At 63.4% G+C, this 27,965-nt stretch overlaps 2 protein-coding genes and 1 non-coding gene across 3 annotated transcripts; all 3 read right to left on the bottom strand.

Moving 5' to 3' along the window:
• Window positions 1–75: 75 nt before the first annotated feature.
• Window positions 76–23,160, bottom strand: FBXW9 (F-box and WD repeat domain containing 9). Its single transcript, XM_085563315.1, has 15 exons — window positions 23,008–23,160; window positions 19,666–19,726; window positions 17,186–17,280; window positions 15,621–15,719; window positions 12,008–13,139; window positions 11,063–11,329; window positions 9,653–10,494; window positions 8,158–8,289; window positions 6,845–6,957; window positions 6,665–6,756; window positions 5,290–5,438; window positions 4,687–4,800; window positions 4,502–4,591; window positions 2,213–2,278; window positions 76–294 (listed from the first exon to the last, which is right to left on the bottom strand). Exons 6-15 carry the CDS (start codon window positions 11,325–11,327, stop codon window positions 220–222), a joined length of 1,938 nt encoding a protein of 645 aa, XP_085419441.1. The 5' UTR covers window positions 11,328–11,329; window positions 12,008–13,139; window positions 15,621–15,719; window positions 17,186–17,280; window positions 19,666–19,726; window positions 23,008–23,160; the 3' UTR covers window positions 76–219.
• On the bottom strand, window positions 18,476–18,540 carry LOC116184762 (small nucleolar RNA SNORD41). Its single transcript, XR_004149466.1, has one exon. It is a non-coding gene; the product is annotated as a small nucleolar RNA SNORD41 (small nucleolar RNA).
• A 1,253-nt stretch (window positions 23,161–24,413) lies between the features above and the next one.
• Window positions 24,414–27,803, bottom strand: TRIR (telomerase RNA component interacting RNase). Its single transcript, XM_021554115.3, has 3 exons — window positions 27,504–27,803; window positions 27,140–27,217; window positions 24,414–25,512 (listed from the first exon to the last, which is right to left on the bottom strand). The coding sequence occupies exons 1-3, from the start codon at window positions 27,768–27,770 to the stop codon at window positions 25,405–25,407; spliced, it is 453 nt and encodes a 150-aa protein (XP_021409790.1). The 5' UTR covers window positions 27,771–27,803; the 3' UTR covers window positions 24,414–25,404.
• Between the last annotated feature and the right edge of the window lie 162 nt (window positions 27,804–27,965).

Below are 27,965 nucleotides of genomic sequence, written 5' to 3'. Positions count from 1 at the left end.
CAAATTCTCCCCAAATTCTCCCCAAACCCACCCAAACCCACCCAAACCCCCCCGCCCGCGGGACGGACACGCTCCTCCGCTCCATCCGCTCCTTTAATCGCCCGGGCGGCTCCTCCGGGCCCCCCAAACCCGGGCCGGGGGGCGCGGGGGGGACCCCGCGGGGCGCGGCCGGAGCCCCCCCGGCCCCGGGGCTCCCCCACGCCCCTTCCCCTCCCCGGTTCAGCTGCGGAGCCTCCACACCTCCACCGAGAGCCCGCCCGAGGCCGCGGCCACCACGTCCCCGTCCACGCTGATCTGCGGGGGCACGGCGGGCTGGGCCGGGGGCGCCGCCACGGGGGGGCCGGTACCGGGTCCGGTACCGGGGGGGGGTCCCGAGGGGGTCCCGGTCCCGGGGGGAGAGTCCCAGTCCCGGAGTGGGGGTCCCGGTCCTGGGGGGGGTCCCGGTCCCGGGTGGGGGTCCCGGTCCCGGAGTGGGGGTCCCGGTCCTGGGGGGGGGTCCCGGTCCTGGGGGGGGTCTCGGTCCCGGGTGGGGGTCCCGAGGGGGTCCCGGTCCCAGGGGGAGAATCGCAGTCCCGGAGCGGGGGTCCCGGTCCCGGGTGGGGGTCCCAAGGGGGTCCCGGTCCTGGGGGGGGGTCTCAGTCCCGAGTGGGGGTCCCAAGGGGGGTCCCGGTCCTGGGGTGGGGGTCCCGGTCCCGGATGGGGGTCCCGGTCCCGGGTGGGGGTCCCGGTCCTGGGGGGGTCTCGGTCCCGGGTGGGGGTCCCGGTCCTGGGGGAATCTCGGTCCCGGGTGGGGGTCCCAAGGGGGTCCCGGTCCCGGGGTGGGGTCCCGGTCCTGGGGGAATCTCGGTCCCGGGTGGGGGTCCCAAGGGGGTCCCGGTCCCGGGGTGGGGTCCCGAGGGGGTCCCGGTCCCAGGGGGAGAATCCCGGTCCCGGGTGGGGGTCCCGGTCCTGGGGCAATCTTGGTCCCGGGTGGGGGTCCCAAGGGGGGTCCCGGTCCTGGGGGGGGTCTCGGTCCCAGGTGGGGGTCCCGGTCTTGGGGGAATCTCGGTCCCGGGTGGGGGTCCCAAGGGGGTCCCGGTCCTGGGGGGGGATCTCGGTCCCGGGTGGGGGTCCCGGTCCCGGGTGGGGGTCCCAAGGGGGTCCTGGTCCCGGGAAGGGGGTCCCGGTTCCGGTCCTGGGAGGGGGTCCTGGTCCCGGGGGGAGAATCACAGTCCCGGAGTGGGGGTCCCGGTCCTGGGTGGGGGTCCCGGTCCCGGGTGGGGGTCCCGGTCCTGGGGGGGTCTCGGTCCCGGGTGGGGGTCCCAAGGGGGTCACGGTCCCAGGGGGAGAATCGCAGTCCCGGGTGGGGGTCCCAGTCCCGGAGTGGGGGTCCCAGGGGAGTCCCGGTCCCAGGGGGAGAGTCCCAGTCCCGGAGTGGGGGTCCCGGTGTTGGGGGAATCTCGGTCCTGGGTGGGGGTCCCGGTCCTGGGGGAATCTCGGTCCCGGGGTGGGGGTCCCAAGGGGGTCCCGGTCCTGGGGGGGGTCTCTGTCCCGGGTGGGGGTCCCGGTCTTGGGGGAATCTCGGTCCCGGGTGGGGGTCCTGGTCCTGGGGGGGTTCCCAAGGGGGTCCTGGTCCCAGGGAGGGGGTCCCGGTTCCGGTCCTGGGGGGGGTCCCGGTCCCGGGGTGGGGTCCCAAGGGGGTGTCCCAGTCCCGGGGGGGGCGTCACAGTTCTGGGGGGGTCCTGGTCCCGGGGTGGGGGTCCCAGGGGTGGTCCCGATCCCGGGGTGGGAGTCCCAAGGGGGTCCCGGTCCCGGGGAGGGGGTCCCGGTTCCGGTCCTGGGGGGGGTCCCGGTCCCGGGGTGGGGTCCCAAGGGGGTCCCGGTCCTGGGTGGGGGTTCCAAGGGGGTCCCGGTCCCGGGGGGGATCCTGGGGGAATCCCAGTCCCGTGGGGGGGTCCCGGTCCCAGAGGGGGTTCCCAGGGGTGTCCCGGTCCCGAGGGGGGGGTCCCGATCCCGGGGGGGTCCCAAGGAGGTGTCCCAGTCCTGGGGGGGGTCCCAGTCCCGGGGGTGTCCCGGTCCAGGGGTGAATGTCCCGGTTGGGGAATCCCGGTCCTGGGGGTATCCCGGTCCGAGGGTCCTGGTCCCGGGGGTCCCGGTCCCGGGGGTCCTGGTCCCGGGGGGGGGTGTCCCGGTCCCAGGGGTGGTCCCGGGGGTCCCGGTCCCGGCTGCTCACCCCGTTGAGGACGTCCTCGTGGGTCCAGGAGCAGAGGGTGCGCGGGGGGTCCGTGGGGACGTGGATCTGTGGGAGAACCAGAGCTGGGCACAAAGAGGGGTCCAGACCCCCCAGAGCCCCCCAAAACAGTGAAAATTTCACAGCCTAAAACCCGTTAAAATCCAGGGGAAATGTGCCACCTCGAGCCCCAAACCTGCCCAAATTCACCCCGAAACAGTGAAAATTTCACAGCCTAAAACCCGTTAAAATCCAGGGGAAATGTGCCACCTCGAGCCCCAAACCCGCCCAAATTCACCCCAAAACAGAGTGAGGATTTCACAGCCTAAAACCCGTCAAAATCCAGGTGAAATGTGCCACCTCGAGCCCCAAACCTGCCCAAATTCACCCCGAAACAGTGAAAATTTCACAGCCTAAAACCCGTTAAAATCCAGGGGAAATGTGCCACCTCGAGCCCCAAACCTGCCCAAATTCACCCCGAAACAGAGTGAGGATTTCACAGCCTAAAACCCGTTAAAATCCAGGGGAAATGTGCCACCTCGAGCCCCAAACCTGCCCAAATTCCATTTTCCACCCGTGTTTCCCACAGCGCTGGGACTAAACAAACCCATTCCCCACAAATCTGGATTGGGATTGTTAAATTTGATTTTTCATCTGTGTTTCCCACCGGGTTATAAATAAACAAACCCATTCCCCACAAATCTGGATTGGGATTGTTAAATTTGATTTTCCACCCGCGTTTCCCACCAGGTTATAAATTAACAAACCCATTCCCCACAGATCTGGATTGGGATTGTTAAATTCCATTTTCCACCCGCGTTTCCCACCGGGTTATAAATTAACAAACCCATTCCCCACAGATCTGGATTGGGATTGTTAAATTCCATTTTCCACCCGCGTTTCCCACCAGGTTATAAATTAACAAACCCATTCCCCACAAATCTGGATTGGGATTGTTAAATTCCATTTTCCACCCGCGTTTCCCACAGGGTTATAAATTAACAAACCCATTTCCCACAAATATGGATTAGGATTGTTAAATTCCATTTTCCACCCGTGTTTCCCACCGGGTTATAAATAAACAAACCCATTCCCCACAGATCTGGATTGGGATTGTTAAATTCCATTTTCCACCCGTGTTTCCCACCGGGTTATAAATTAACAAACCCATTCCCCACAGATCTGGATTGGGATTGTTAAATTCCATTTTCCACCCGTGTTTCCCCGTGCACTGTGACTAACCCTAACCCATTCCCCACAGATCTGGATTGGGATTGTTAAATTCCATTTCCCACCCGCATTTCCCACGGGGTTATAAATTAACAAACCCATTCCCCACAAATCTGGATTGGGATTGTTAAATTCCATTTTCCACCCGCGTTTCCCACAGGGTTATAAATTAACAAACCCATTCCCCACAGATCTGGATTGGGATTGTTAAATTTGATTTTCCACCCGCGTTTCCCACCGGTTTATAAATTAACAAACCCATTCCCCACAAATCTGGATTGGGATTGTTAAATTCCATTTTCCACCCGTGTTTCCCCCTGCACTGTGACTAACCCTAACCCATTCCCCACAGATCTGGGTTGGGATTGTTAAATTCCATTTCCCACCCACGTTTCCCACCGGGTTATAAATTAACAAACCCATTTCCCACAAATCTGGATTAGGATTGTTAAATTCCATTTCCCACCCGCATTTCCCACGGGGTTATAAATTAACAAACCCATTCCCCACAGATCTGGATTGGGATTGTTAAATTTGATTTTCCACCCGTGTTTCCCACCGGGTTATAAATTAACAAACCCATTCCCCACAGATCTGGATTAGGATTGTTAAATTTGATTTTCCACCCGTGTTTCCCACAGGGTTATAAATTAACAAACCCATTCCCCACAAATCTGGATTGGGATTGTTAAATTTGATTTTCCACCCGCGTTTCCCACTGGGTTATAAATTAACAAACCCATTTCCCACAGATCTGGATTGGGATTGTTAAATTCCATTTTCCACCCGTGTTTCCCCCTGCACTGTGACTAACCCTAACCCATTCCCCACAGATCTGGATTGGGATTGTTAAATTCCATTTCCCACCCACGTTTCCCACTGGGTTATAAATTAACAAACCCATTCCCCACAAATCTGGATTGGGATTGTTAAATTTGATTTTTCATCTGCATTTCCCACCGGTTTATAAATTAACAAACCCATTCCCCACAAATCTGGATTGGGATTGCTAAATCCCATTTCCCACCCGTTTTTTCGCCCCCGGCCCCGCGGGACCCCCACCCGCATCGTCCTGTCGGTGGAGGTGGTGAAGAGCGAGGCCAGCGAGTGCCACAGCCCCGTGATCTGCAGCCGGTGCCCCACGTCGAAATACTGCGGGAGGGAGGGAGGGAGGGGATTGAAGCCCCGGCGAGGCGCGGGCGGGGGTCCCGCGGCCCCGGGACCCCTCCCCAGCCCGGGAGCCTCACCCGGGCGGGCTGGAAGCCGCCGCCGGTGCTGCCGAACACGTACACCCGGCCCTGGTTGTCGCCGGCCCAGAGGTGCGAGCCGCGGTAGGACATGGCCAGCAGGTAATTGTCCAGCTGTGAGGATGAGGATGAGGATGAGGAGGAGGATGAGGATGAGGAGGAGGATGAGGAGGAGGAGGAGGATGAGGATGAGGAGGAGGATGAGGATGAGGATGAGGATGAGGATGAGGATGAGGATGAGGAGGAGGATGAGGATGAGGATGAGGATGAGGATGAGGATGAGGATGAGGAGGAGGAGGAGGATGAGGAGGAGGAGGAGGATGAGGAGGAGGAGGAGGAGGATGAGGATGAGGATGAGGATGAGGATGAGGAGGAGGATGAGGATGAGGAGGAGGATGAGGATGAGGAGGAGGATGAGGATGAGGATGAGGAGGAGGATGAGGATGAGGATGAGGATGAGGAGGAGGATGAGGATGATGAGGATGAGGAGGAGGATGAGGAGGAGGATGAGGATGAGGATGAGGATGAGGATGAGGAGGAGGATGAGGATGATGAGGATGAGGAGGAGGATGAAGGGGAGGGCACCGGGAGCCCGCTCCCCACCTGCAGCCGCTGCAGGACGGCGCCGCCGCGCCGGTCGAACACCACCAGGGTCCGGTCCTCGCTGCCCGACACGATCAGCCGCTCGTCGGCCGCCAGCGAGAGCACGGCGCTGCCGTGGGGCTTGTAGCTGCTCACCCGCTCCGGCCCGGCTGCCGAGGGGGCCGAGGGCTCCATGGGGGCTGCCCGGAGACCCCCGGGGGCTGCCCGGAGCCCCCAAGCCCGCCCGAGCCCCCCAATCCTGCCCAGAGCCCCCGAGCACGCCCAGAGACCCCCGGGGGCTGCCCGGAGCCCCCGAGCCCGCCCGAGCCCCCCAATCCTGCCCGGAGCCCCCGAGCCCGCCCGGAGCTCCTGGGGTCTGCTCGGAGCCCCCGAGCCCGCCCGAGCCCCCCAATCCTGCCCGGAGCCCCCGAGCACGCCCGGAGACCCCAAATCCTGCCCGGAGCCCCCCGAGTCCGCCCGAACACCCCCGGGATCTGCCCGGAGCCCCCCGGGATCTGCCTGGAGCCCCCGGAGCCCCCCGATCCCCCCGTCCTCCCGGACCCCCCAAACCCCCCGGGTCCTCCCGAACCCTCCGATCCCCTGAACCCCCCGAAGCCCTGATCCCCCCGATCCTCCCGATCCCCCAAACCCCCGATCCCCCCGGTCCCCCCGATCCCCCCAAACCCCCAAACCCCCGATCCCCCCGATCCCTCAGTCCCCCCGATCCCCCCAAACCCCTGATCCCCCCGGTCCCCCCGATCCTCCCGATCCCCCAAACCCTCCGAACCCCCCGATCCCCCCAAACCCCCAAACCCCCAAACCCCCGATTCCCCCGGTCCCCCCGATCCCTCGAACCCTCCAAACCCCCTGATCCCCCGATCCCCCGGTCTTCCCGATCCTCCCGAACCCCCCGATCCCCCGGTCCCACCGATCCCCCCGATCCCCCCGATCCCCCGATCCCCCGGTTCCACCGATCCCCCCGAACCCCCCCGGTTCCCCCGATCCCTCGAACCCTCCAAACCCCCCGATCCCCCGGTCTTCCCGATCCCCCCGATCCCCCCGATCCTCCCGTACCCCCCGATCCTCCCGAACCCCCCGATCCTCCCGAAACCCCCAATCCCCCCGGTCCCCCAATCCCCCAAACCCCCCAATCCCCCCGATCCCCCGATCCCCCCGATCCCCCGATCCCCCCGGTCTCCCCGATCCCCCGATCCCCCGGTCTCCCCGATCCCCCGATCCCCCGATCCCCCCGGTCCCCCGGTCCCCCCGATCCCCCCGAACCCCCCAAACCCCCGATCCCCCGATCCCCCCGATCCCTCGAACCCCCCAATCCCCCCGATCCCCCGATCCCCCGATCCCCCGGTTCCCCCGAACCCCCCGGTCCCCCCGCCGGTACCTCGCGGGTCGTACATCGCCACCGTCTTGTCGTAGGTGCCGGTGACCAGCACGTCGCGCCGGTACGAGAGGCACAGCACGGCCGCCTTCTCCCTGCCGAGGGGCGGGCGGGGGGCTCAGCGGGACCCCCGGGGGGCTCGGCGGGACCCCCGGGGCGCCCCCCAAAATCCCGGGGCCGCACCTGATCTCCCCGAACTGCTGCCCCGCGGCCGCCAGGTCCCAGAGCTTCACGGTGCTGTCCCAGGAGCCCGAGCAGACGCGGGCGTCGCGGGCGGCCAGGCACCACACCCAGCCCTGGGCAGGGGGCACCCAAGGGTGCTGCCGAGCCCGGACTCCACCCCCGGGGTGTTTTTGGGGGGTGCTTTTGGGGATGTCTTTGGGGGAGCTGGGGTGAGGAGGGACACCCAAGGGTGCTGCCGAGCCCGGACCCCACCCCCGGGGTGTTTTTGGGGTGGGGAGGGACACCCAAGGGTGCTGCCGAGCCCGGACCCCACCCCCGGGGGTGTCTTTGGGGGGTGTTTTTGGGGGGCTGTTTTCGTGGGCTGGTTTTGGGGGCTGTTTGTTTTTGGGGGGCTGTTTTGGGGGGGGGCTATTTTTGGGGCTGTTTTGGGGTTTTTTGGGGGGGCCTGTTTTTGGGGATTTTTTCCGGGGTCTGTTTTTGGGGGTGTTTCTGGGGGGCTGTTTTTTGGGTCTGTGCTTGGGGGGCTGTTTCTGGGGGGCCGGGGAGGGGTCCTGTTTTTGGGGTCCGTTTTTGGGGTCCTGTTTTCGGGGGTGTTTTGGGGAGGGGGTCCTGTTTTTGGGGTCCGTTTTTGGGGTCCTATTTGCGGGGTGTTTTGGGGAGGGGTCCTGTTTTTGGGGTCCTGTTTCCGGGGGTGTTTTTGGGGGTCCGTTTTTGGGGGTATTTTCGGGGGTGTTTTTGGGGTCCTGTTCCGGGGCTGTTTTGGGGAGGGGTCCTGTTTTTGGGGGTCTGTTTTTGGGGTCCTGTTTCCGGGGGTGTTCCGGGGCTGTTTTGGGGAGGGGTCCTGTTTTCGGGGGTGTTTTGGGGAGGGGGTCCTGTTTTTGGGGTCCGTTTTTGGGGTCCTGTTTCCGGGGGTGTTCCGGGGCTGTTTTGGGGAGGGGTCCTGTTTTGGGGCTGTTTTGGGGAGGGGTCCTGTTTTGGGGCTGTTTTGGGGAGGGGTCCTGTTTTTGGGGGTCCGTTTTTGGGGTCCTGTTTCCGGGGGTGTTCCGGGGCTGTTTTGGGGAGGGGTCCTGTTTCCGGGGGTGTTTTGGGGAGGGGTCCTGTTTTGGGGAGGGGTCCTGTTCCGCGGGTGTTTTGGGGAGGGGTCCTGTTCCGGGGCTGTTTTGAGGAGGGGTCCTGTTTTGGGGAGGGGTCCTGTTTCCGGGGGTGTTTTGGGGAGGGGTCCTGTTTTGGGGAGGGGTCCTGTTTCCGGGGGTGTTCCGGGGCTGTTTTGGGGAGGGGTCCTGTTTTGGGGAGGGGTCCTGCCCGTCGCCCACCTTGTGGGTGCCGCCGTGGCCCGAGCCCAGCGCCCGAACCAGCGCCCGCCCGGGGGGACCCCGGCCCAGCTCCCGCAGGTCCCACAGGTTCACGTTGCGGTCGCGGCCCCCCGAGACGCACAGGGAGCCCCCCTGGGTGGGGAGGGGGCTCGGGGTCAGCCCGGCCGGGACCCCTCCCCAAATTCCCTGGAGGATCCCCGACCCTGTTCCTAATCTGCTCGGCCCAGCAGGGACCCCTCCCCAAATTCCCCTGGAGGATCCCCGACCCTGCTCCCACCTGCTGAGGGTGTGGGGAGGGGGCTCATGGGGACGTGGGGAGGGGGCTCGGGGTCAGCCCGGCCGGGACCCCTCCCCAAATTCCCTGGAGGATCCCTGACCCTGTTCCTAATCTGCTCGGCCCAGCAGGGACCCCTCCCCAAATTTCCCCGGAGGATCCCCGACCCTGCTCCCACCTGCTGGGGGTGTGGGGAGGGGGCTCATGGGGACGTGGGGAGGGGGCTCGGGGTCAGCCCGGCCGGGACCCCTCCCCAAATTCCCTGGAGGATCCCTGACCCTGTTCCTAATCTGCTCGGCCCGGCCGGGACCCCTCCCCAAATTCCCTGGAGGATCCCTGACCCTGTTCCTAACCTGCTCGGCCTGGCAGGGACCCCTCCCCAAATTCCCTGAAGGATCACCAACCCTGCTCCCACCTGCTAGGCCCGGCAGGGACCCCTCCCCAAATTCCCTGGAGGATCCCTGACCCTGTTCCTAATCTGCTCAGCCCAGCAGGGACCCCTCCCCAAATTTCCCTGGAGGATCCCCAACCCCGCTCCCACCTGCTGGGGATGTGAGGAGGGGATTCATGGGGACGTGGGGAGGGGGCTCGGGGTCAGCCCGGCCGGGACCCCTCCCCAAATTCCCTGGAGGATCCCCGACCCTGCTCCCACCTGCTCGGCCCGGCAGGGACCCCTCCCCAAATTTCCCTGGAGGATCCCCGACCCTGTTCCTAACCTGCTGGGGGTGTGGGGAGGGGGCTCATGGGGACGTGGGGAGGGGGCTCGGGGTCAGCCCGGCCGGGACCCCTCCCCAAATTCCCTGGAGGATCCCTGACCCTGCTCCCACCTGCTCGGCCCAGCAGGGACCCCTCCCCAAATTCCCTGGAGGATCCCCGACCCCGCTCCCACCTGATCGGCCCGGCAGAGACCCCTCCCCAAATTCCCTGGAGGATCACCAACCCTGCTCCCACCTGCTCGGCCCGGCAGGGACCCCTCCCCAAATCCCCACCCATTTCCACCTGCTGGGGACGTGGGGAGGGGTCCCGGGCCCTGAGACCCCTCCCCAAATTCCCCGGAGGATGCCTCCCATTTCCCCCTGCTGGGGGTGTGGGGAGGGGGCTCAGCCCGGCCGGGACCCCTCCCCAAATCAGCGGCAGGTGGGGATTGTGGTCGGGGATCCTCCGGGGGGATTTGGGGAGGGGTCTCAGGCCCGGGACCCCTCCCCAAATCCCAATCCCCACCTGCAGCAGCAGCACGGCGTCCACGGAGCCGAAGTGCCCCGAGTCCAGCGAGAAATGCTCCATGGGGGACCGGGGCTCCCGGTGCTCCCGGTAATCCCGGGGCTCTGCGGGTTCCCGGTGCTCCCGGGGCTCCCGGTACTCCCGGTAATCCCGGGGCTCTGCGGGTTCCCGGTGCTCCCGAGGCTCCCGGTACTCCCGGTAATCCCGGTGCTCCACGGGCTCCACAGGCTCCCGGTGCTCCCGGTAATCCCGGGGCTCTGCGGGTTCCCGGTGCTCCCGGGGCTCCCGGTACTCCCGGTAATCCCGGTGCTCCCGGGGCTCCCGGTGCTCCCGGTAATCCCGGGGCTCCCGAGGCTCCCGGTGCTCCCGGGGCTCCCGGTAATCCCGGTGCTCCATGGGCTCCGCAGGCTCCCGGTACTCCCGGGGCTCCGCGGGCTCCCGGTAATCCCGGGGCTCTGCGGGTTCCCGGTGCTCCCAGTGCTCCCGGGGCTCCCGGTACTCCCGGTAATCCCGGGGCTCTCCGGGCTCCCGAGGCTCCCGGTGCTCTCGGTACTCCCGGTGCTCCACAGGCTCCACAGGCTCCCGGTAATCCCGGGGCTCTGCGGGTTCCCGGGGCTCTCGGTACTCCCGGTGCTCTCCGGGCTCCCGGGGCTCCGCAGGCTCTCGGTGCTCCCGGTGCTCCGCTGGCTCCTGGGGCTCTCGGTGCTCCCGGTGCTCCCGGTGCTCCCGGGGTTCCCGGTGCTCCCGGTGTTCCCGGAGCTCCGCGGGCTCCGGTGCCGCCCCCCATCGCTCCAGGTGCTCCTCCAGCTCCTCGCATGCGGCCGCCCAATCGAACCCGGCCTCTGGTGGGACCGAAATTACCGGGGGGGAACCGAAAATACCGGGGAGGGTCCCCAAAATCTGCCCCGGCCCCGTGGCGGGGACCCCTCAGGGGCACGGGGGGCTCAGGGGTTCCCGGGGGGGTCCCGGTGCCCGGTGCCCCCAGACCCACCGGGCAGAACCGGGAGCAGTTCCCTGTACCCCCAGACGCACCGGGGGAGGGTCCCGGTACCCGGGCAGTACCGGGGGCGGTTCCCGGTGCCCCGGGCAGTACCGGGGGAGGGTCCCGGTGCCCCGGGCAGTACCGGGGAGGTCCTGGACACCCCCAGAGCCACCTGGCAGCACCGGGGGCGGTTCCCGGTGCCCCGGGCAGCACCGGGGGCGGTTCCCGGTGCCCCGGGCAGCACCGGGGGAGGGTCCCGGTGCCCCGGGCAGCACCGGGGGAGGGTCCCGGTGCTCCGGGCAGTACCGGGGACAGTTCCCGGTGCCCCGGGCAGCACCGGGGGAGGGTCCCGGTGCCTCCAGACCCACCAGGGGCGGTTCCCGGTGCTCCGGGCAGTACCGCGGGCAGGTCCCGGTGCCCGCACCCACCTGGCAGCACCGGCAGCGGGCGGCGGGCGCGCTGCCGCAGCCGCAGCCGCCAGAGCGCCGCGTCCCGGGCCAGGGCGCGCAGGGCGCGGCAGACGCGGGGCAGCAGCCGCCGCACGTCCCGGGCCCGCAGGAAGCCGCAGATCCGCAGCAGCAGCTCCGGCGGCAGCGACAGCAGCCCCGGCACCGCCTCCGGTACCGGCACCGGCGCCGACACCGGCTCCGCTACCGGCTCCGGCACCGGGGCGGCCGCGGGGGGCGCGTCCATGGCTGCGGAGGGGGCGGCGGCTCAGCGGCCGGAGGTGATCCCGGCACGCCCCGCCCGGTACCGAACGCTGCGGGTTCCCTCCCTCCGTTCCCGGTACCGGCTCGGCACCGAGCGCTGCCTCCCCCCGTCACCCTCCGGTACCGGGTGCGGCCCCGGAGATTCCTCCCCGCACCACCAGGATCCGCCCAAACCGGCCCCGGCCCGCCCGGCCGCGGTGTGGGCAACCCTCGGTGTCTCATCCCCGGTACCGGGAGCCGCCCCCGTTCCCCTGCCCGGTACCGGGTCCGGTCCCGGTGCTGCCCCACCCCAACCCCGGGACCCGTCCCCGCCCAGCCCCGGTGTGGGCTCCCCTCGGTGACCCCTCCCCGTTACCGGGAGCCTCCCCCGTTCCCCCCCCCGTTCCGCCCGCCCGGTACCGGGTCCGGTCCCGGTACTGCCCCACCCCAGCCCCGGGACCCGCCCCCGCCCGGCTCCGGTGTGGGCTCCCCTCGGTGACCCCGGTACCGGGAGCCTCCCCCGTTCCTCCCTTCCCTCTCCTCCACCCCGCCCGGTACCGGGTCCGGTCCCGGTACTGCCCCACCCAGCCCCGGGACCCGCCCCCGCCCAGCCCCGGTGTGGGCACCCCTCGGTGTCTCCTCCCCGTTACCGGGAGCCTCCCCCGTTCCCCCCCCGCCCGGTACCGGGTCCGGTCCCGCCGCGTCCCTGTCGCCACGGCCACGGCCGGAGCCACTTCCGGCGCGACGCGCGAACGGACCAATGGCGTCGCGCCGCCTCCGTGACGTCATCGGGCGGCGCCGGAAGCCAGCGCCGCGGCGCCGCCGGTACCGGAGCCCCCCCGCGTTTCCCCCGCCGGTAATGGAGGACGCGGACTCGGCCCGCTCGGTCCACAAAGGCCTTTATGGCACCGCCCCTCCCCCCAACCCGCCCCGGAAACGGTGAAAAAACGAACCGGAACGGGAACCGGGCACCGGAACCCGCGGGACGGGGGTGCCACTGCCGTGGGACATGGGTGTCACCGCCATGGGTATCACTGCCATGGGGACATGGGTGTCACCACCGTGGGTGTCACTGCCATGGGGACATGGGTGTCACCGCCATAGGGACATGGGTGTCACTGCCGTGGGTGTCACTGCCATGGGGACATGGGTGTCACCACCGTGGGTGTCACCGCCATAGGGACATGGGTGTCACTGCCGTGGGTGTCACTGCCATGGGGACATGGGTGTCACCACCGTGGGTGTCACCGCCATAGGGACATGGGTGTCACTGCCGTGGGTGTCACTGCCGTGGGGACATGGGTGTCACTGCCGTGGGGACATGGGTGTCACCGCCGTGGGTGTCACTGCTGTGGGTGTCACTGCCATGGGAACATGGGTGTCACCGCCGCGGGGCATGGGTGTCACTGCCATGGGGACATGGGTGTCACCGCCGTGGGGACATGGGTGTCACTGCCGTGGGTGTCACTGCTGCGGGTACATGGGAACATGGGTGTCACTGCTGTTGGTGACACCTCCGTGGGTGTCACCTCCGTGGGTGTCCCCGCCGTGGGTGTCCCCGCCGTGGGTGCCACCGGCGCCACGCAGCGCCGGTGCCCCGGCTCACGGTGGGGCAGGAATCCGCACTGCAGCGCCGCGGCCACCGACAGGCAGCGGGGACAGCGGGGACAGCGTCACGGGTGGCACGGGCACCCTGCCACCCTGCCAGCACCCTCGGGGGCACCTCGAGCAGCGGGAACAGGTCCTTGTCCTTGTCCTTGTCCTTGAGCTCGTTGCACTTCTGGATCAGCGGCGGCATCAGCTTCTGGATGGACTCCTGGGGACAGGGTGGCACCAGGACAGGGTGGCACTGGGACAGGGTGGCACTGGGACAGGGTGGCACTGGGACAGGGTGACACCGGGACTGGGTGCACCAGGACAGGGTGGCACTGGGACAGGGTGGCACTGGGACAGGGTGGCACTGGGGACAGGGTGGCACCGGGGACAGGGTGACACTGGGACTGGGTGGCACTGGGACAGGGTGACACTGGGACTGGGTGGCACTGGGACAGGGTGACACCGGGGACAGGGTGGCACCGGGGACAGGGTGGCACTGGGGACAGGGTGACACTGGGGACAGGGTGACACTGGGACAGGGTGGCACTGGGACAGGGTGGCACGGGGACAGGGTGACACTGGGGACAGGGTGACACTGGGACAGGGTGACACTGGGGACAGGGTGACACTGGGACAGGGTGGCACTGGGACTGGGTGACACCGGGGACAGGGTGGCACTGGGACAGGGTGGCACCGGGGACAGGGTGGCACTGGGGACAGGGTGGCACTGGGACAGGGTGACACTGGGGACAGGGTGACACTGGGACAGGGTGGCACTGGGACAGGGTGGCACGGGGACAGGGTGACACTGGGGACAGGGTGACACTGGGACAGGGTGGCACTGGGACAGGGTGGCACGGGGACAGGGTGACACTGGGGACAGGGTGACACTGGGACAGGGTGACACTGGGGACAGGGTGGCACCGGGGACAGGGTGGCACTGGGGACAGGGTGGCACTGGGACAGGGTGGTACTGGGGACAGGGTGACACTGGGACAGGGTGGCACTGGGACAGGGTGACACTGGGGACAGGGTGACACCGGGGACAGGGTGACACTGGGGACAGGGTGGCACTGGGGACAGGGTGGCACTGGGACAGGGTAGTATGGGGACAGGGTGGCACTGGGGACAGGGTGGCACTGGGGACAGGGTGGCACTGGGGACAGGGTGACACTGGGACAGGGTGGCATGGGGACAGGGTGGCACTGGGACTGGGTGGCACCAGGACAGGGTGGCACTGGGACTGGGTGGCACTGGGGGGAGGGTGACACGGGGACAGGGTGGCACTGGGGACAGGGTGGCACCAGGACAGGGTGGCACTGGGACAGGGTGACACGGGGACAGGGTGGCACTGGGGTTTGGGACAGCTTAAAAGGGTTTGGGACACCCAAAGGGATTTGGGGCCACCCAAAAGGATTTGGGGTCACCCAGAGGATTTCGGGTCACCCAGAGGATTTGGGGTCACCCAGAGGATTTGGGGACACCCAGATGATTTGGGGTCACCCAAAAGGATTTGGGGTCACCCAGAGAATTTGGGGTCACCCAGAGGATTTGGGGTCACCCAGAGGATTTGGGGACACCCAGAGGATTTGGGGTCACCCAAAGGGATTTGGGGCCACCCAGAGGATTTGGGGACACCCAGAGGATTTGGGGACACCCAAAGGGATTTGGGGACACCCAAAGGGATTTGGGGTCACCCAGAGGATTTGGGGTCACCCAGATGATCTGGGGACACCCAGAGGATTTGGGGCCACCCAGAGGATTTGGGGACACCCAAAGGGATTTGGGGACACCCAGAGGATTTGAGGACACCCAGAGGATTTGGGGACACCCAAAGGGATTTGGGGACACCCAGAGGATTTGAGGTCACCCAGAGGATTTGGGGACACCCAAAGGGATTTGGGGCCACCCAAAAGGATTTCGGGTCACCCAGATGATCTGGGGACACCCAGAGGATTTGGGGTCACCCGCCGCACCCCGAGGCCCTCAGAGCACAGAGATCCACAGGGGGATTCGGGATTCGAATGTCCGCGGTCATCACTGGGCTGGGGCCGCTTTGGGGCACATTTTGGGGCAGTTTTTGGGGATTTTGGGACTGGATTTGGGGCTGTTTTTGGGGAGTTTTGGGGCCATATTTGTGGCTGGTTTTAGGGTGGGTTTTGGGCTGTTTTGGGAGGTTTTGGGGCTGTTTTTGGGGTGGGTTTCAGGCTGGTTTTGGGGCTGTTTTTGGCAGTTTTGGAGCCTGTTTCTGGGGGATTTTTGGGCTGTTCTTGGGATTTTTGGGGTCCCACCTTCGGCGATGTCCCCCAGCACCAGGATGCCCTGGATCAGGGGCTCATTTTGAGGCTGTTTTTGGGGGATTTTCGGGCTGTTTTTGGGGGATTTTGGGATTTTTGGGGTCCCACCTTCGGCGATGGCCCCCAGCACCAGGATGCCCTGGATCAGGGGCTGTTTTGGGGCTGTTTCTGGGGGTTTTGAGGCTGTTCTTGAGGCTGTTTTTAGGGTTGTTTTTGGCGTTTTTTCGGGCTGTTTTTGGGGGGTTTTGGGGTTTTTGGGGTCCCAACTTCGGCGATGGCCCCCAGCACCAGGATGCCCTGGATCAGGGGATGTTTTGGGGCTATTTTTGGGGTTTTTTGAGGCTGTTTTTGAGGCTGTTTTTGGGGGATTTTCAGGCTGTTTTTGGGGGGTTTTGGGGTCCCACCTTTGGCGATGTCCCCCAGCACCAGGATCCCCGACTCCTTGCCCACCCACTCCAGGTGGAAGAGCAGCTCCTCCCGAAGACGTTGGGCCGAGCGCTTCCCTGGGCCCCAAAAAACGGGCAGGGGTCCCAAAATGTACTGGGGGGGTCCCAAAAAATGGGGGGATCCCAAAAAACAGGGGGCCACCCCAAAGCCCCTCAGGAACCACCCCAAAAACCGCCCCAGACCACCTCAAACCCCTCAGAAAAATCCCAGAAACACCCTCAGAAAACACCCCCAAAAAAACTCCAAAAAATCCCAAAAAACCCCAAACCTCTCAGGGTCCACCCCAAAACCCCCCCTAGGCCACACCAAACCCCTCAGGGGCCACCCTGAGCCCCCCAAGACCACCCCAAGACCCCTTGGGGGCCACCCCAAACCCCTCAGGAACACCCCAGAAACACCCTCAGAAAACATCCCAAAAAATCTCCAAAAAACCAAAAAAAAACCCCCAAAAAGCCCCAAAACACCCCAAAACCCCCCTGGACCACCCCAAACCCCTCAGGGGCCACCCCAAAACCCCCAGGATCACCCCAAAACCGCTTCAGCCACCCCAAAACCCCCAGGATCACCCCAAAACCGCTTCAGCCACCCCAAAACCCCCAGGATCACCCCAAAACCCCCCCAGGACCTCCCCAAACCCCCCAGGACCATCCCAAAAGCCCCCTGGGACCACCCCAAACCCCTCAGAAACACCCTCAGAAAACCCCCCAAAAAATCTCAAAAACCCCCAAGAAATTCACCAAAAAAGCCCCAAAAATACCAAAAAACCCCAAACCCCACTGGACCATCCCAAAACCCCCCAGGACCATCCCAAAACCCCTCGGGACCACCCCAAACCCCTCAGGAACACCCCAGAAACACCCTCAGAAAACCCCCCAAAAAAATCCCAAAAACCCCCAAAAAATTCCCCAAAAAAGCCCCAAAAAATCCCAAAAAACCCCAAACCCCACTGGACCATCCCAAACCCCCCAGGACCATCCCAAAAGCCCCAGGATCACCCCAAACCCCTCAGAAACACCCCAGAAACACCCTCAGAAAACATCGCAAAAAATCTCCACAAAACCCAAAAAAAAACCCAAAAAGCCCCAAAACACCCCAAAACCCCCCTGGACCACCCCAAACCCCTCAGGGGCCACCCCAAAACCCCCAGGACCATCCCAAAACCCCCCTGGACCACCCCAAACCCCCCTGGACCACCCCAAACCCCTCAGGAACACCCCAGAAACACCCTCAGAAAACATCGCAAAAAATCTCCACAAAACCCAAAAAAAACCCCAAAAAGCCCCAAAACACCCCAAAACCCCCCTGGACCACCCCAAACCCCTCAGGGGCCACCCCAAAACCCCCAGCACCACCCCAAAACCCCCCCTAGGCCACCCCAAACCCTGCAAGACCACCCCAAACCCCTCAGAAACACCCTCAGAAAACCCCCCAAAAACCCCCCAAAATCCCCAAAAATCCCCAAAACCCCCAAAAAACCCCCAAAAAATCCCCAAAAAGCCCCAAAGCGCCCCGTGGGCCGTACGCAGGTTCCAGTCGGACGGGTCACCGTCGTCGTCGCCGCGCGCGGCGGCGGAAGCGCGGCCGGACGTCCAGCTCGCCGTCCAGCGCCGCGGCGCCCTGCGGCGGGACACGGGACACGGGGTCGTGTCGTGACGTGGAGGTCATGTCGTGACATGGGGTTATCGTGACATGGGGTGGGACATCACGACATGGGAGTCGTTTCGTGACATGGAGATCGTGTCGCGACGTGGAGTTATCATGTCGTGACATGGAGGTCATGTCGTGACATGGAGATCGTGTCGTGACGTGGAGTTATCGTGACGTGGGGTGGGACATCATGACATGGGAGTCGTATCGTGACATGGAGATCGTGTCATGACGTGGAGATCATGTCGTGACATGGAGATCGTGTCATGACGTGGAGATCATGTCGTGACATGGAGATCATGTCGTGACATGGAGATCGTGTCATGACGTGGAGATCACGTCGTGACATGGGGTTATCGTGACATGGGGTGGGACATCACGACATGGGAGTCGTGTCGTGACGTGGAGATCGTGTCATGACGTGGAGATCGTGTCGTGACATGGAGGTCATATCGTGACATGGAGATCGTGTCATGACGTGGAGATCATGTCGTGACATGGAGATCATGTCGTGACACGGAGATCGTGTCATGACGTGGAGATCGTGTCATGACGTGGAGATCATGTCGTGACATGGAGATCACGTCGTGACACGGAGATCGTGTCGTGACATGGAGATCGCATCGTGACATGGGGTTATCGTGACATGGGGTTATCGTGACATGGGGTTATCGTGACATGGGGTGGGACATCACGACATGGGAGCCGTGTCGTGACGTGGAGGTTGTGTGGGGACACGGAGGTCGTGTCGTGACGTGTGGTTATTACAACACGGAGCGGGATATCGCGACACGGAGGTCACGTCGTGACACGGGGGTCGTGTCGTGACGTGGAGATCCTGTGACGTGGGGGTCGTGTAGTGACACGGAGGTCATGTCATGACATGGGGTTATCGCGACACGGAGATCATGCCACGACATGGAGGCCGTGTCATGTCACGGAGTCGTCGTGTGGTGACACGGAGTCATTGTATCGACACGGAGATCGTGTCGTGACATGGAAATCGTGTCGTGACATGGAAGTCATGTCGTGACACGGGGTTATCATGACATGGGGCAGGACATTGCAACATGGAGGCCATGTCATGACACGGAGTTATCGCGACGTGGGGCGGGACATCACGACACGGAGGTCACGTCGTGACACGGATCTGACATGTCGCGACACGGATCAGGCAGTACGAACACAAGAGACCATCAGGGCTCAGGGCAAGGCTGTCATCATCTCCGGGCGCGCCAGTACGGACCAGTATGGACCAGTATGGACCAGTATGGACCGGTATGGACCGGTATGGACCGGTATGGACCAGTATGGACCGGTATGGACCAGTATGGACCAGTACGGACCGGTATGGACCGGTATGGACCAGTATGGCCCCCCAGTGCCCCCCCAGTGCTCTCAGTACAGCCCCAGTACAGTTCCAGTACAGTCCCAGTACAGTCCCAGTGCTCCCAGTACAGCCCCAGTACAGCCCCAGTACAGTCCCAGTGCTCTCAGTACAGTCCCAGTGCTCCCAGTACAGCCCCAGTGCTCCCAGTACAGCCCCAGTGCTCCCAGTACAGTCCCAGTACCCCAGTACAGCTCCAGTACAGTCCCAGTACAGCCCCAGTACGGTCCCAGTGCTCCCAGTACAGTCCCAGTACAGTCCCAGTGCTCCCAGTACAGTCCCAGTACAGCCCCAGTGCTCCCAGTACAGTCCCAGTACAGTCCCAGTGCTCCCAGTACAGCCCCAGTGCTCTCAGTACAGTCCCAGTACAGTTCCCATTGCTCCCAGTACAGTCCCAGTACAGCTCCCAGTACAGTCCCAGTACAGTCCCAGTGCTCCCAGTACAGTTCCCAGTGCTCCCAGTACGCTCCCAGTACAGCTCCCAGTACAGTCCCAGTACAATTCCAGTGCTCCCAGTACAGTCCCAGTGCAGCCCCAGTGCTCCCAGTGCTCCCAGTACAGTCCCAGTACAGTCCCAGTGCTCCCAGTACAGCCCCAGTACAGCCCCAGTGCAGCCCCAGTGCTCCCAGTACAGTCCCAGTACAGTCCCAGTACAATTCCAGTGCTCCCAGTACAGTCCCAGTACAGTCCCAGTACAGTCCCAGTACAGTTCCAGTGCTCCCAGTACAGTCCCAGTACAATTCCAGTGCTCCCAGTACAGTCCCAGTACAGTCCCAGTGCTCCCAGTACAGCCCCAGTGCTCCCAGTACAGTCCCAGTACAATTCCAGTGCTCCCAGTACAGCCCCAGTACAGTCCCAGTGCTCCCAGTACAGTTCCCAGTGCTCCCAGTACAGTCCCAGTACAGTCCCAGTACAGCCCCAGTACAGTCCCAGTACAGTCCCAGTGCTCCCAGTGCTCCCAGTCCAACCTTGAGCAGGATGCTGTCGATCTCGGAGTAGCGCATCCCGTGCACCAGGATGGGGAGCAGCCTGCGGGATTTGGGGCGAAAAACGGGGATTTTGGTGAAAAACGGGGATTTGGGGCGAAAAACGGGGATTTTGGTGAAAAACGGGGATTTTGGTGAAAAACGGGGATTTGGGGTGGATTTTTGGGGTGAAATCGGGGGATTTTGGCTCACTCACTGCACCAGGTGTGCTGTCCCCTCTGCAGTGAGTTTTGGGGTGGATTTTGGGGTGAAATCGGGGGATTTTGGCTCACTCACTGCACCAGGTGTGCCACCAGCACAGGGATGGATTTTGGGGTGTATTTTGGGGTGAAATCGGGGGATTTTGGCTCACTCACTGCACCAGGTGTCCCATCAGCACGGGGATGGATTTTGGGGTGGATTTTGGGGTGAAATCGGGGGATTTTGGTTCACTCACTGCACCAGGTGCGCCACCAGCACGGGGATGGATTTTGGGGTGGATTTTGGGGTGAATTCTGGGTATTTTGGCTCACTCACTGCACCAGGTGTGCCACCAGCACGGGGATGGATTTTGGGGTGAAATCGGGGGATTTTGGCTCACTCACTGCACCAGGTGTGCTGTCCCCTCTGCAGTGAGTTTTGGGGTGGATTTTTGGGGTGAAATCGGGGGATTTTGGCTCACTCACTGCACCAGGTGTCCCATCAGCAGGGGGATGGATTTTGGGGTGGATTTTGGGGTGAATTCTGGGGATTTTGGCTCACTCACTGCACCACGTGTCTCATCAGCACGGGGATGGATTTTGGGGTGGATTTTGGGGTGAAATCGGGGGATTTTGGTTCACTCACTGCACCAGGTGCGCCACCAGCACGGGGATGGATTTTGGGGTGGATTTTGGGGTGAATTCTGGGTATTTTGGCTCACTCACTGCACCAGGTGTGCCACCAGCACGGGGATGGATTTTGGGGTGAAATCGGGGGATTTTGGCTCACTCACTGCACCAGGTGTGCTGTCCCCTCTGCAGTGAGTTTTGGGGTGGATTTTTGGGGTGAAATCGGGGGATTTTGGCTCACTCACTGCACCAGGTGTCCCATCAGCAGGGGGATGGATTTTGGGGTGGATTTTGGGGTGAATTCTGGGGATTTTGGCTCACTCACTGCACCACGTGTCTCATCAGCACGGGGATGGATTTTGGGGTGGATTTTGGGGTGAATTCCGGGGATTTTGGCTCACTCACTGCACCAGGTGTGCTGTCCCCTCTGCAGTGAGTTTTGGGGTGGATTTTGGGGTGAATTCCGGGGATTTTGGCTCACTCACTGCACCAGGTGTCCCACCAGCACGGGGATGGATTTTGGGGTGGATTTTGGGGTGAATTCCGGGGATTTTGGCTCACTCACTGCACCAGGTGTCCCATCAGCACGGGGATGGATTTTGGGGTGGATTTTGGGGTGAATTCCGGGGATTTTGGCTCACTCACTGCACCAGGTGTCCCATCAGCACGGGGATGGATTTTGGGGTGGATTTTGGGGTGAATTCCGGGGATTTTGGCTCACTCACTGCACCAGGTGTGCCACCAGCACGGGGATGGATTTTGGGGTGAATTCCGGGGATTTTGGCTCACTCACTGCACCAGGTGTGCTGTCCCCTCTGCAGTGAGTTTTGGGGTGGATTTTGGGGTGAAATCGGGGGATTTTGGCTCACTCACTGCACCAGGTGTGCTGTCCCCTCTGCAGTGAGTTTTGGGGTGGATTTTGGGGTGAATTCCGGGGATTTTGGCTCACTCACTGCACCAGGTGTGCTGTCCCCTCTGCAGTGAGTTTTGGGGTGGATTTTTGGGTGAAATCGGGGGATTTTGGCTCACTCACTGCACCAGGTGTCCCATCAGCACGGGGATGGATTTTGGGGTGGATTTTGGGGTGAAATTGGGGGATTTTGGCTCACTCACTGCACCAGGTGTCCCATCAGCACGGGGATGGATTTTGGGGTGGATTTTGGGGTGAATTCTGGGGATTTTGGCTCCCGAAAAGGTGGGACCCCCACCAAAAGGTGGGACACACCCCCAAAAAGTGGAACCCTGTCCCAAAGGTGAGATCCCCCCACAAAGGTGGGACACCAAAGGTGAGACCCCCTCCCCAAATTCGGGACCCCTCCCCAAATCCGGGACCCCCTCCCCAAATTCGGGACCCCTCCCCAAATCCGGGACCCCCTCCCCAAATTCGGGACCCCCTCCCCAAATTCGGGACCCCCTCCCCAAATCCGGGACCCCCTCCCCAAATTCGAGACCCCTCCCCAGAGCCGGGACCCCTCCCCAGAGCCGGGACCCCTCCCCAAATCCGGGACCCCTCCCCAAATCCGGGACCCCCTCCCCAAATTCGGGACCCCCTCCCCAAATCCGGGACCCCTCCCCAAATCCGGGACCCCCTCCCCAAAAGGTGGGACACACCCCAAAAGGTGGGACGCACCCCAAAAGGTGGGACGCACCCCAAAGGTGAGACCCCCTCCTCAAATGTGGGACCCCTCCCCAGAGCCGGGACCCCTCCCCAAATCCGGGACCCCCTCCCCAAAAGGTGGGACGCAACCCAAAGGTGGGACCCTGTCCCAAAGGTGAGACCCCCTCCTCAAATGTGGGACCCCTCCCCAGAGCCGGGACCCCCTCCCCAAAAGGTGGGACACACTCCAAAAGGTGGGACCCCCCCTCAAAAGGTGGGACGCACCCCAAAGGTGGGACCCCCTCCTCAAATGTGGGACCTCCCCCAAAGTTGGGATCCCAAAGCTGGGACCCCCCCCACAAAGGTGGGACCCCTCCCCAAATCCGGGACCCCTCCTGAGGGGTCTTGGGGGGGTTCCAGGGGATCTCAGGGGGTCCTGGGGGGGTCCCAGGACGGTCCCGGGGGAAATGGGGGAAAAATGGGGGGAAATGGGGCGCGGGGGTGGGGATCAATAATTTGGGGAAGGGTCGCGGGTGGGGGAGGGGTCCCGGACATTTGGGGCCCCCCCGGGGCCGGTCCCGCCGCGGGTGGGGGAGGGGCGGGAGCGGCGCACGTGGGCCGGGAGCGGCGGGAGAACCGGACGGGGGGGGGAGGGGAGGAACGGGAGGAGGGGGGGGGTCCTGCGACCCCTCCCCAAAATCCACCCCCCCTCCCCAAATTTAAACCCTCCCCCCCTCCCCCTCCCACATTGGAGCCCCTCGCGACCCCCGCGCCCCCCCAAAACCCCTCAGAGCCCCCCCCACCCCCCCCTCAGACACCACCCCCCCCCCCTCCAGGGACCCCTCCCCAAATTTCCCCCCCTCCCCTCCCCCCCAACGCCCCCCCCTCCCCTCGCCAGGCCCCGCGCGCCGCCGGTACCTGCCCGCCGAGCTTTGGGGGGGGTCCCGGTGTGGTTTTGGGGGGGTCCCGGTGTGGTTTTTGGGGGGTCCCGGTGGTTTTTGGGGGGGTCCCGGTGGTTTTTTTGGGGGGGGGGAGCTTCCGCCGCTGCCCCCCGCGACCCCCGCCGGCCACGCGGGGAAAAGGGGCGGGGCTTCGGCGGGAAGAGGCGGGGTCGGAGCAACGCGCATGCGCCGAGGCCGCGGGAGGAGGCGGGGACTGCGAGTCCCGGCGTGCACCGCGAGTCCCGGCGTGCACCGCGCGCGGGAGGAACCATTGCGGGGAAAGGGGGGGGGGACAACAAAAACCCGCCCGGCGGGGGAATTGGGAGGAGCTGGGATGGACTGGGAGGGACTGGGAGGGAACTGGGATGGACTGGGAGGGACTGGGAGGGAACTGGGAGGGACTGGGATGGACTGGGATGGGACTGGGATGGACTGGGAGGGAACGGCGATGGACTGGGAGGGACTGGGATGGACTGGGAGGGACTGGGAGGGACTGGGATGAACTGGGATGGAACTGGGAGGGACTGGGATGAACTGGGATGGACTGGGAGGGACTGGGAGGGACGGGGATGGAACTGGGATGGACTGGGAGGAACTGGGATGAACTGAGAGGGACTGGGGGGGACTGGGATGGAACTGGGATGGAACTGGGATGGAACTGGGATGGAACTGGGGGGGGCTGAGATGGAACTGGGGGGGACTGGGAGGGAACTTGGAGGGACTGGGATGGACTGGGAGGGACTGGGATGGAACTGGGAGGGACTGGGAGGGAACTGGGAGGGGACTGGGAGGGAACTGGGATGGACTGGGAGAGAACTGGGACGAACTGGGAGGGACTGGGAGGGAACTGGGATGGAACTGGGAGGGACTGGGAGGGACTGGGAGGGAACTGGGATGGACTGGGATGGAACTGGGAGGAACTGGGATGGAACTGGGGGGGAACTGGGGGGGACTGGGATGAACAAGCCAGACCCCCCCAAACCAGTAAAAACCCCGAACTGGGAGCACAGGGGGGTCCCCACCCCTCCCAAATCCCCCCCCCCCAAAAAACCAAAAACCCCCCAAAAATCCCTTAAACCTCCCAAAAAAACCCCAAAAAAATCCTCCAAAAGCCCCCCAAAAATCGAAAAACCCCCAAAACCCCAAATCCCCCCAAAAAAACCCCACATCCCCCAAAAAACCCCAAAAATCCCCTAAACCTCCCAAAAAACCCCAAAACCCCCCAAAAAATCCCCTAAACCTCCCAAATCCCTAAAACCCCCCAAAAATCCCTTAAACCTCCCAAAAAAACCCCCAAAAATCCCCAAAATCCCCCAAAAATCCCCAAAACCCCCCAAAAAACCCCAAAAATCCCCAAAATCCCCCAAAAATCCTCTCAGCGCCTCCGAAACCTCCGAGCTCTTTATTGCCGCCCCTCCCCCCCCCCCCCCCAAACCCCCCCGGGACCCCCCAAAACGCGGCGGGGGGGGAGGGGCGGGGGGAGCGCTGTCAATCAAACCCGGCGGGGGCGGGGCGATAGAAAACGGGGCGGGGCTTGTGTCCAAAGGGGCGTGGCCTGCCCCAAAGGGGCGTGGCCTCACCTTTCCATTGGGTTTTTATTGGGGGGGGTCCCCAAATTCCAGCGCGGTTTTTGGGGAGGGGGCGTGGCGGCCACGCCCACCCGTGACGCAATTTTGGGGGTTCAGCGTAATTTACATATTTTTGGGGAGGTGGGCGTGGCCATCGGCTCCGCCCCACGGGAGTTTTTGGGGATATTTTGGGGTCCCCCCCCAGCAGGATTTTTTGGGGGGTTCCAGGCAGGTTTTGGGGCCCCCCCCGTGGATTTTTTGGGGATTTTTTTGGGGGGTCCGGGCCAGTTCTGGGCCCCCCCAATAAGATTTTTTTTGGGGATTTTTGGGGCCCCTCAGCCGATTTTTTTGGGGATTTTTTGGGGCATCCAGGCTGGTTTTGGGACCCCCCCTCAGGTTTTTTGGGGGGGTTTTTTGGGGCCCCCCACAGGATTTTTTCGGGGGTTCCAGGCCAGTTTTAGGGCCCCTCCTAGTGGATTTTTTGGGGGATTTTTTTGGGGGGGTCCGGGCCGGTTTTGGGACCCCCCCTCAGGTTTTTTGGGGGTTTTTTTGGGGCCCCCCACAGGATTTTTTAGGGGGTTCCAGGCCAGTTTTAGGGCTCCCCTTAGTGGATTTTTTGGGGGATCTTTTTGGGGATTTTTTGGGGGGGTCCAAGCCAGTTTTGCATCCCCCCGCGGGATTTTTGTGAGGAATTTTTTGGAGCCCCCTTAGCCGATTTTTCGGGGATTTTTTTGGGGATTTTTTTGGGGGGTCCGGGCCGGTTTTGGGGCCCCCCCCGCGGGTTTTTTTTTGGGGGGGGGCCGGCGCTATTTGACCAGGGGCCGCGTCTTGTCGTCGTCGCTGCACTGGTGCGCTTTGTACTTCTGCACCTCCGCCAGGTACTTGGCCCAGGCGTCGCCTTTACTCGTCAGCACCTGCCCCAAAAAAAGCCCAAAATCACCCCAAAATCCGCACCGGAAACCTGCCTCGGTTTCCCCCACCCGGGAGCCCAAAATTCCCAGCCAGGAACTGCAATTGTTCCACCTGGGATTCCAAATTTCCCATCCCTGAGCTCAAAATTCCCATCCCTGAGCCCAAATTCCCCCCCAAATCTCAAATTTCCCATCCCTAATCCCAAATTCCCCCTCAAATCCCAAATTTCCCATCCCTAATCCCAAATTTCCCATCCCTAATCCCAAATTCCCCCTCAAATCCCAAATTTCCCATCCCTAATCCCAAATTCCCCCTCAAATCCCAAATTTCCCACCCAAATCCTAAATTTCCCATTGCTAATCCCAAATTCCCCCCCAAATCCCAAATTTCCCCCCCAAATCCCAAATTTCCCATCCCTAATCCCAAATTCCCCCTCAAATCCCAAATTTCCCATCCCGAATCCCAAATTCCCTCCCAAACCCCAAATTTCCCATCCCTAATTCCAAATTTCCCATCCCTAATCCCAAATTTCACATCCCTGACCCCAAATTTCCCATCCCAACCCCAAATTCCCCCCCAAACCCCAAATTTCCCATCCCTGACCCCAAATTCTCCCCCCCAAATCCCAAATTCTCCCCCCCAAATCCCAAATCTCCCATTGCTAATCCCAAATTCCCTCCCTCAACCCCAAATTTCCCCATCCCTGATCCCAAATTTCCCACCCCTGATCCCAAATTTCCCACCCCTGATCCCAAATTTCCCACCCCTGATCCCAAATTTCCCCATCCCTGAGCCCAAATTCCCTCCCCCAACCCCAAATTCTCCCTCTCACCCCAAATTTCCCGTCCCTGATCCCAAATCCCCCCTCAAAGACCCCAAATTTTTCCTCCCCAACCCCAAATTCCCATCCCTGACCCCAAATTTCCCCATCCAAGACCCCAAATTCCTTCCCAAAACCCCAAATCCTCCTCCAAGATCCCAAATTTCCCATCCCCGATCCCAAATTCCCCATCCCCGACCCCAAATCCCCCCTCAAAGACCCCAAATCTTTCCTCCCCAACCCAAATTTCCCACCCCTGATCCCAAATTTCCCATCCCTGACCCCAAATTCCCTCCCCCGACCCCAAATTTCTTCTCCAAGACCCCAAATTCCTTCCCAAAACCCCAAATCCTCCTCCAAGACCCCAAATTTCCCACCCCTGACCCCAAATTCTCTCTCCCCAAACCCCAAATTTCCCCATCCAGGACCCCAAATTCCTTCTCCAAGACCCCAAATTTCTTCCCAAAACCCCAAATCTTCCTCCAAGACCCCAAATTCCTCCATCCCTGATCCCAAATTTCCCCATCCAAGACCCCAAATTCCTTCCCAAAACCCCAAATTCCTTCTCCAAGACCCCAAATTCCTTCCCAAAACCCCAAATTTCCCCATCCCTGATCCCAAATTCCTCATCCCCGACCCCAAATCCCCCCTCAAAGACCCCAAATCTTTCCTCCCCAACCCAAAATTCCCATCCCTGACCCCAAATTTCTCCTCCCCGACCCCAAATCCCCCCGGTTCCCGGTGCCCTCCCCCGGTTCCCGGTGCCCTCCCCCGGTTCCCGGTGCCTCCCCCCCGGTTCCCGGTTCCACCTCCTCGTCCGTTTTCTGCTTCTTGGCCACCACTCCCGTTTTCAGGGCCAGCTTGTTGCCGCCCCGCCGCCGCCCCACCTGGGGAAGGGACACACCTGCCCCGTTACCGGGGCCGCGGGAACGGAACCGGGGGCTCGGCGGGGGAACACCGGGGACAACCGGGGAGGCACCGGAACGGGCGGATCCGCCGGCGGCGCCGGGGAGGAGGCGCCACCGCCAGCGAGGAGCTCCAGGCGGAGCCCGAGGAACCCCGGGAGCGGCCCCGGGAGCGGCACCGGGAGCGGCACCGGGAGCGGCTCCGGTACCGCCGCCCTCACGGGTTCGGGCCGGGCCAGGAGGGGCCCGGGAGCCGCCGCGTCCTTACGAAGCTGAGCGCGCCGCCGCTCCTCTTCACCCCGTCCCGCTGCGAGCCCAGCCCGGTGCCGCCGCCGCCGCCACCGGACGCCTCCGCGGCCGCCGCCGCCGCCGCCGCCGCCTCGCGCTCCCGCTGCTGCTCCTCCGCCTCCATCTTGCGCTTGAAGAGCTCCAGGAAGCTGCCGTCGTTGGCGAACACGTTGACGCCGCCTCCCGGGCCCGGCGGGGGCGGCGAAGGCGCCTCCGGTGCCTCCCGCTCCTCGCCGCGCGCCGCCATCTTGTCCGCCGCCGCCGCCGCCGCCGCCGGCGCCGCGCGATGACATCAGCGCGCCCGGCGCCGCGCGATGACGTCACGCGCCGGCGCCGCGTTGCCCGGCAACGCGCGGGGAGGGGTTTGACCACGCCCCCCTCCGGCGAGGATTGACAGGCGGAGCGGCCAATGGGAGGAGGGGGAAGGCGGGGCGCGGCGGCG

Source organism: Lonchura striata, chromosome 30 (genome assembly GCF_050655825.1).
Source record: "Lonchura striata isolate lonStrDom1 chromosome 30, ASM5065582v1, whole genome shotgun sequence".
In the NCBI taxonomy this organism is placed as follows: Eukaryota; Metazoa; Chordata; class Aves; order Passeriformes; family Estrildidae; genus Lonchura; species Lonchura striata.
This window is presented reverse-complemented; position numbering and strand designations above follow the sequence as displayed.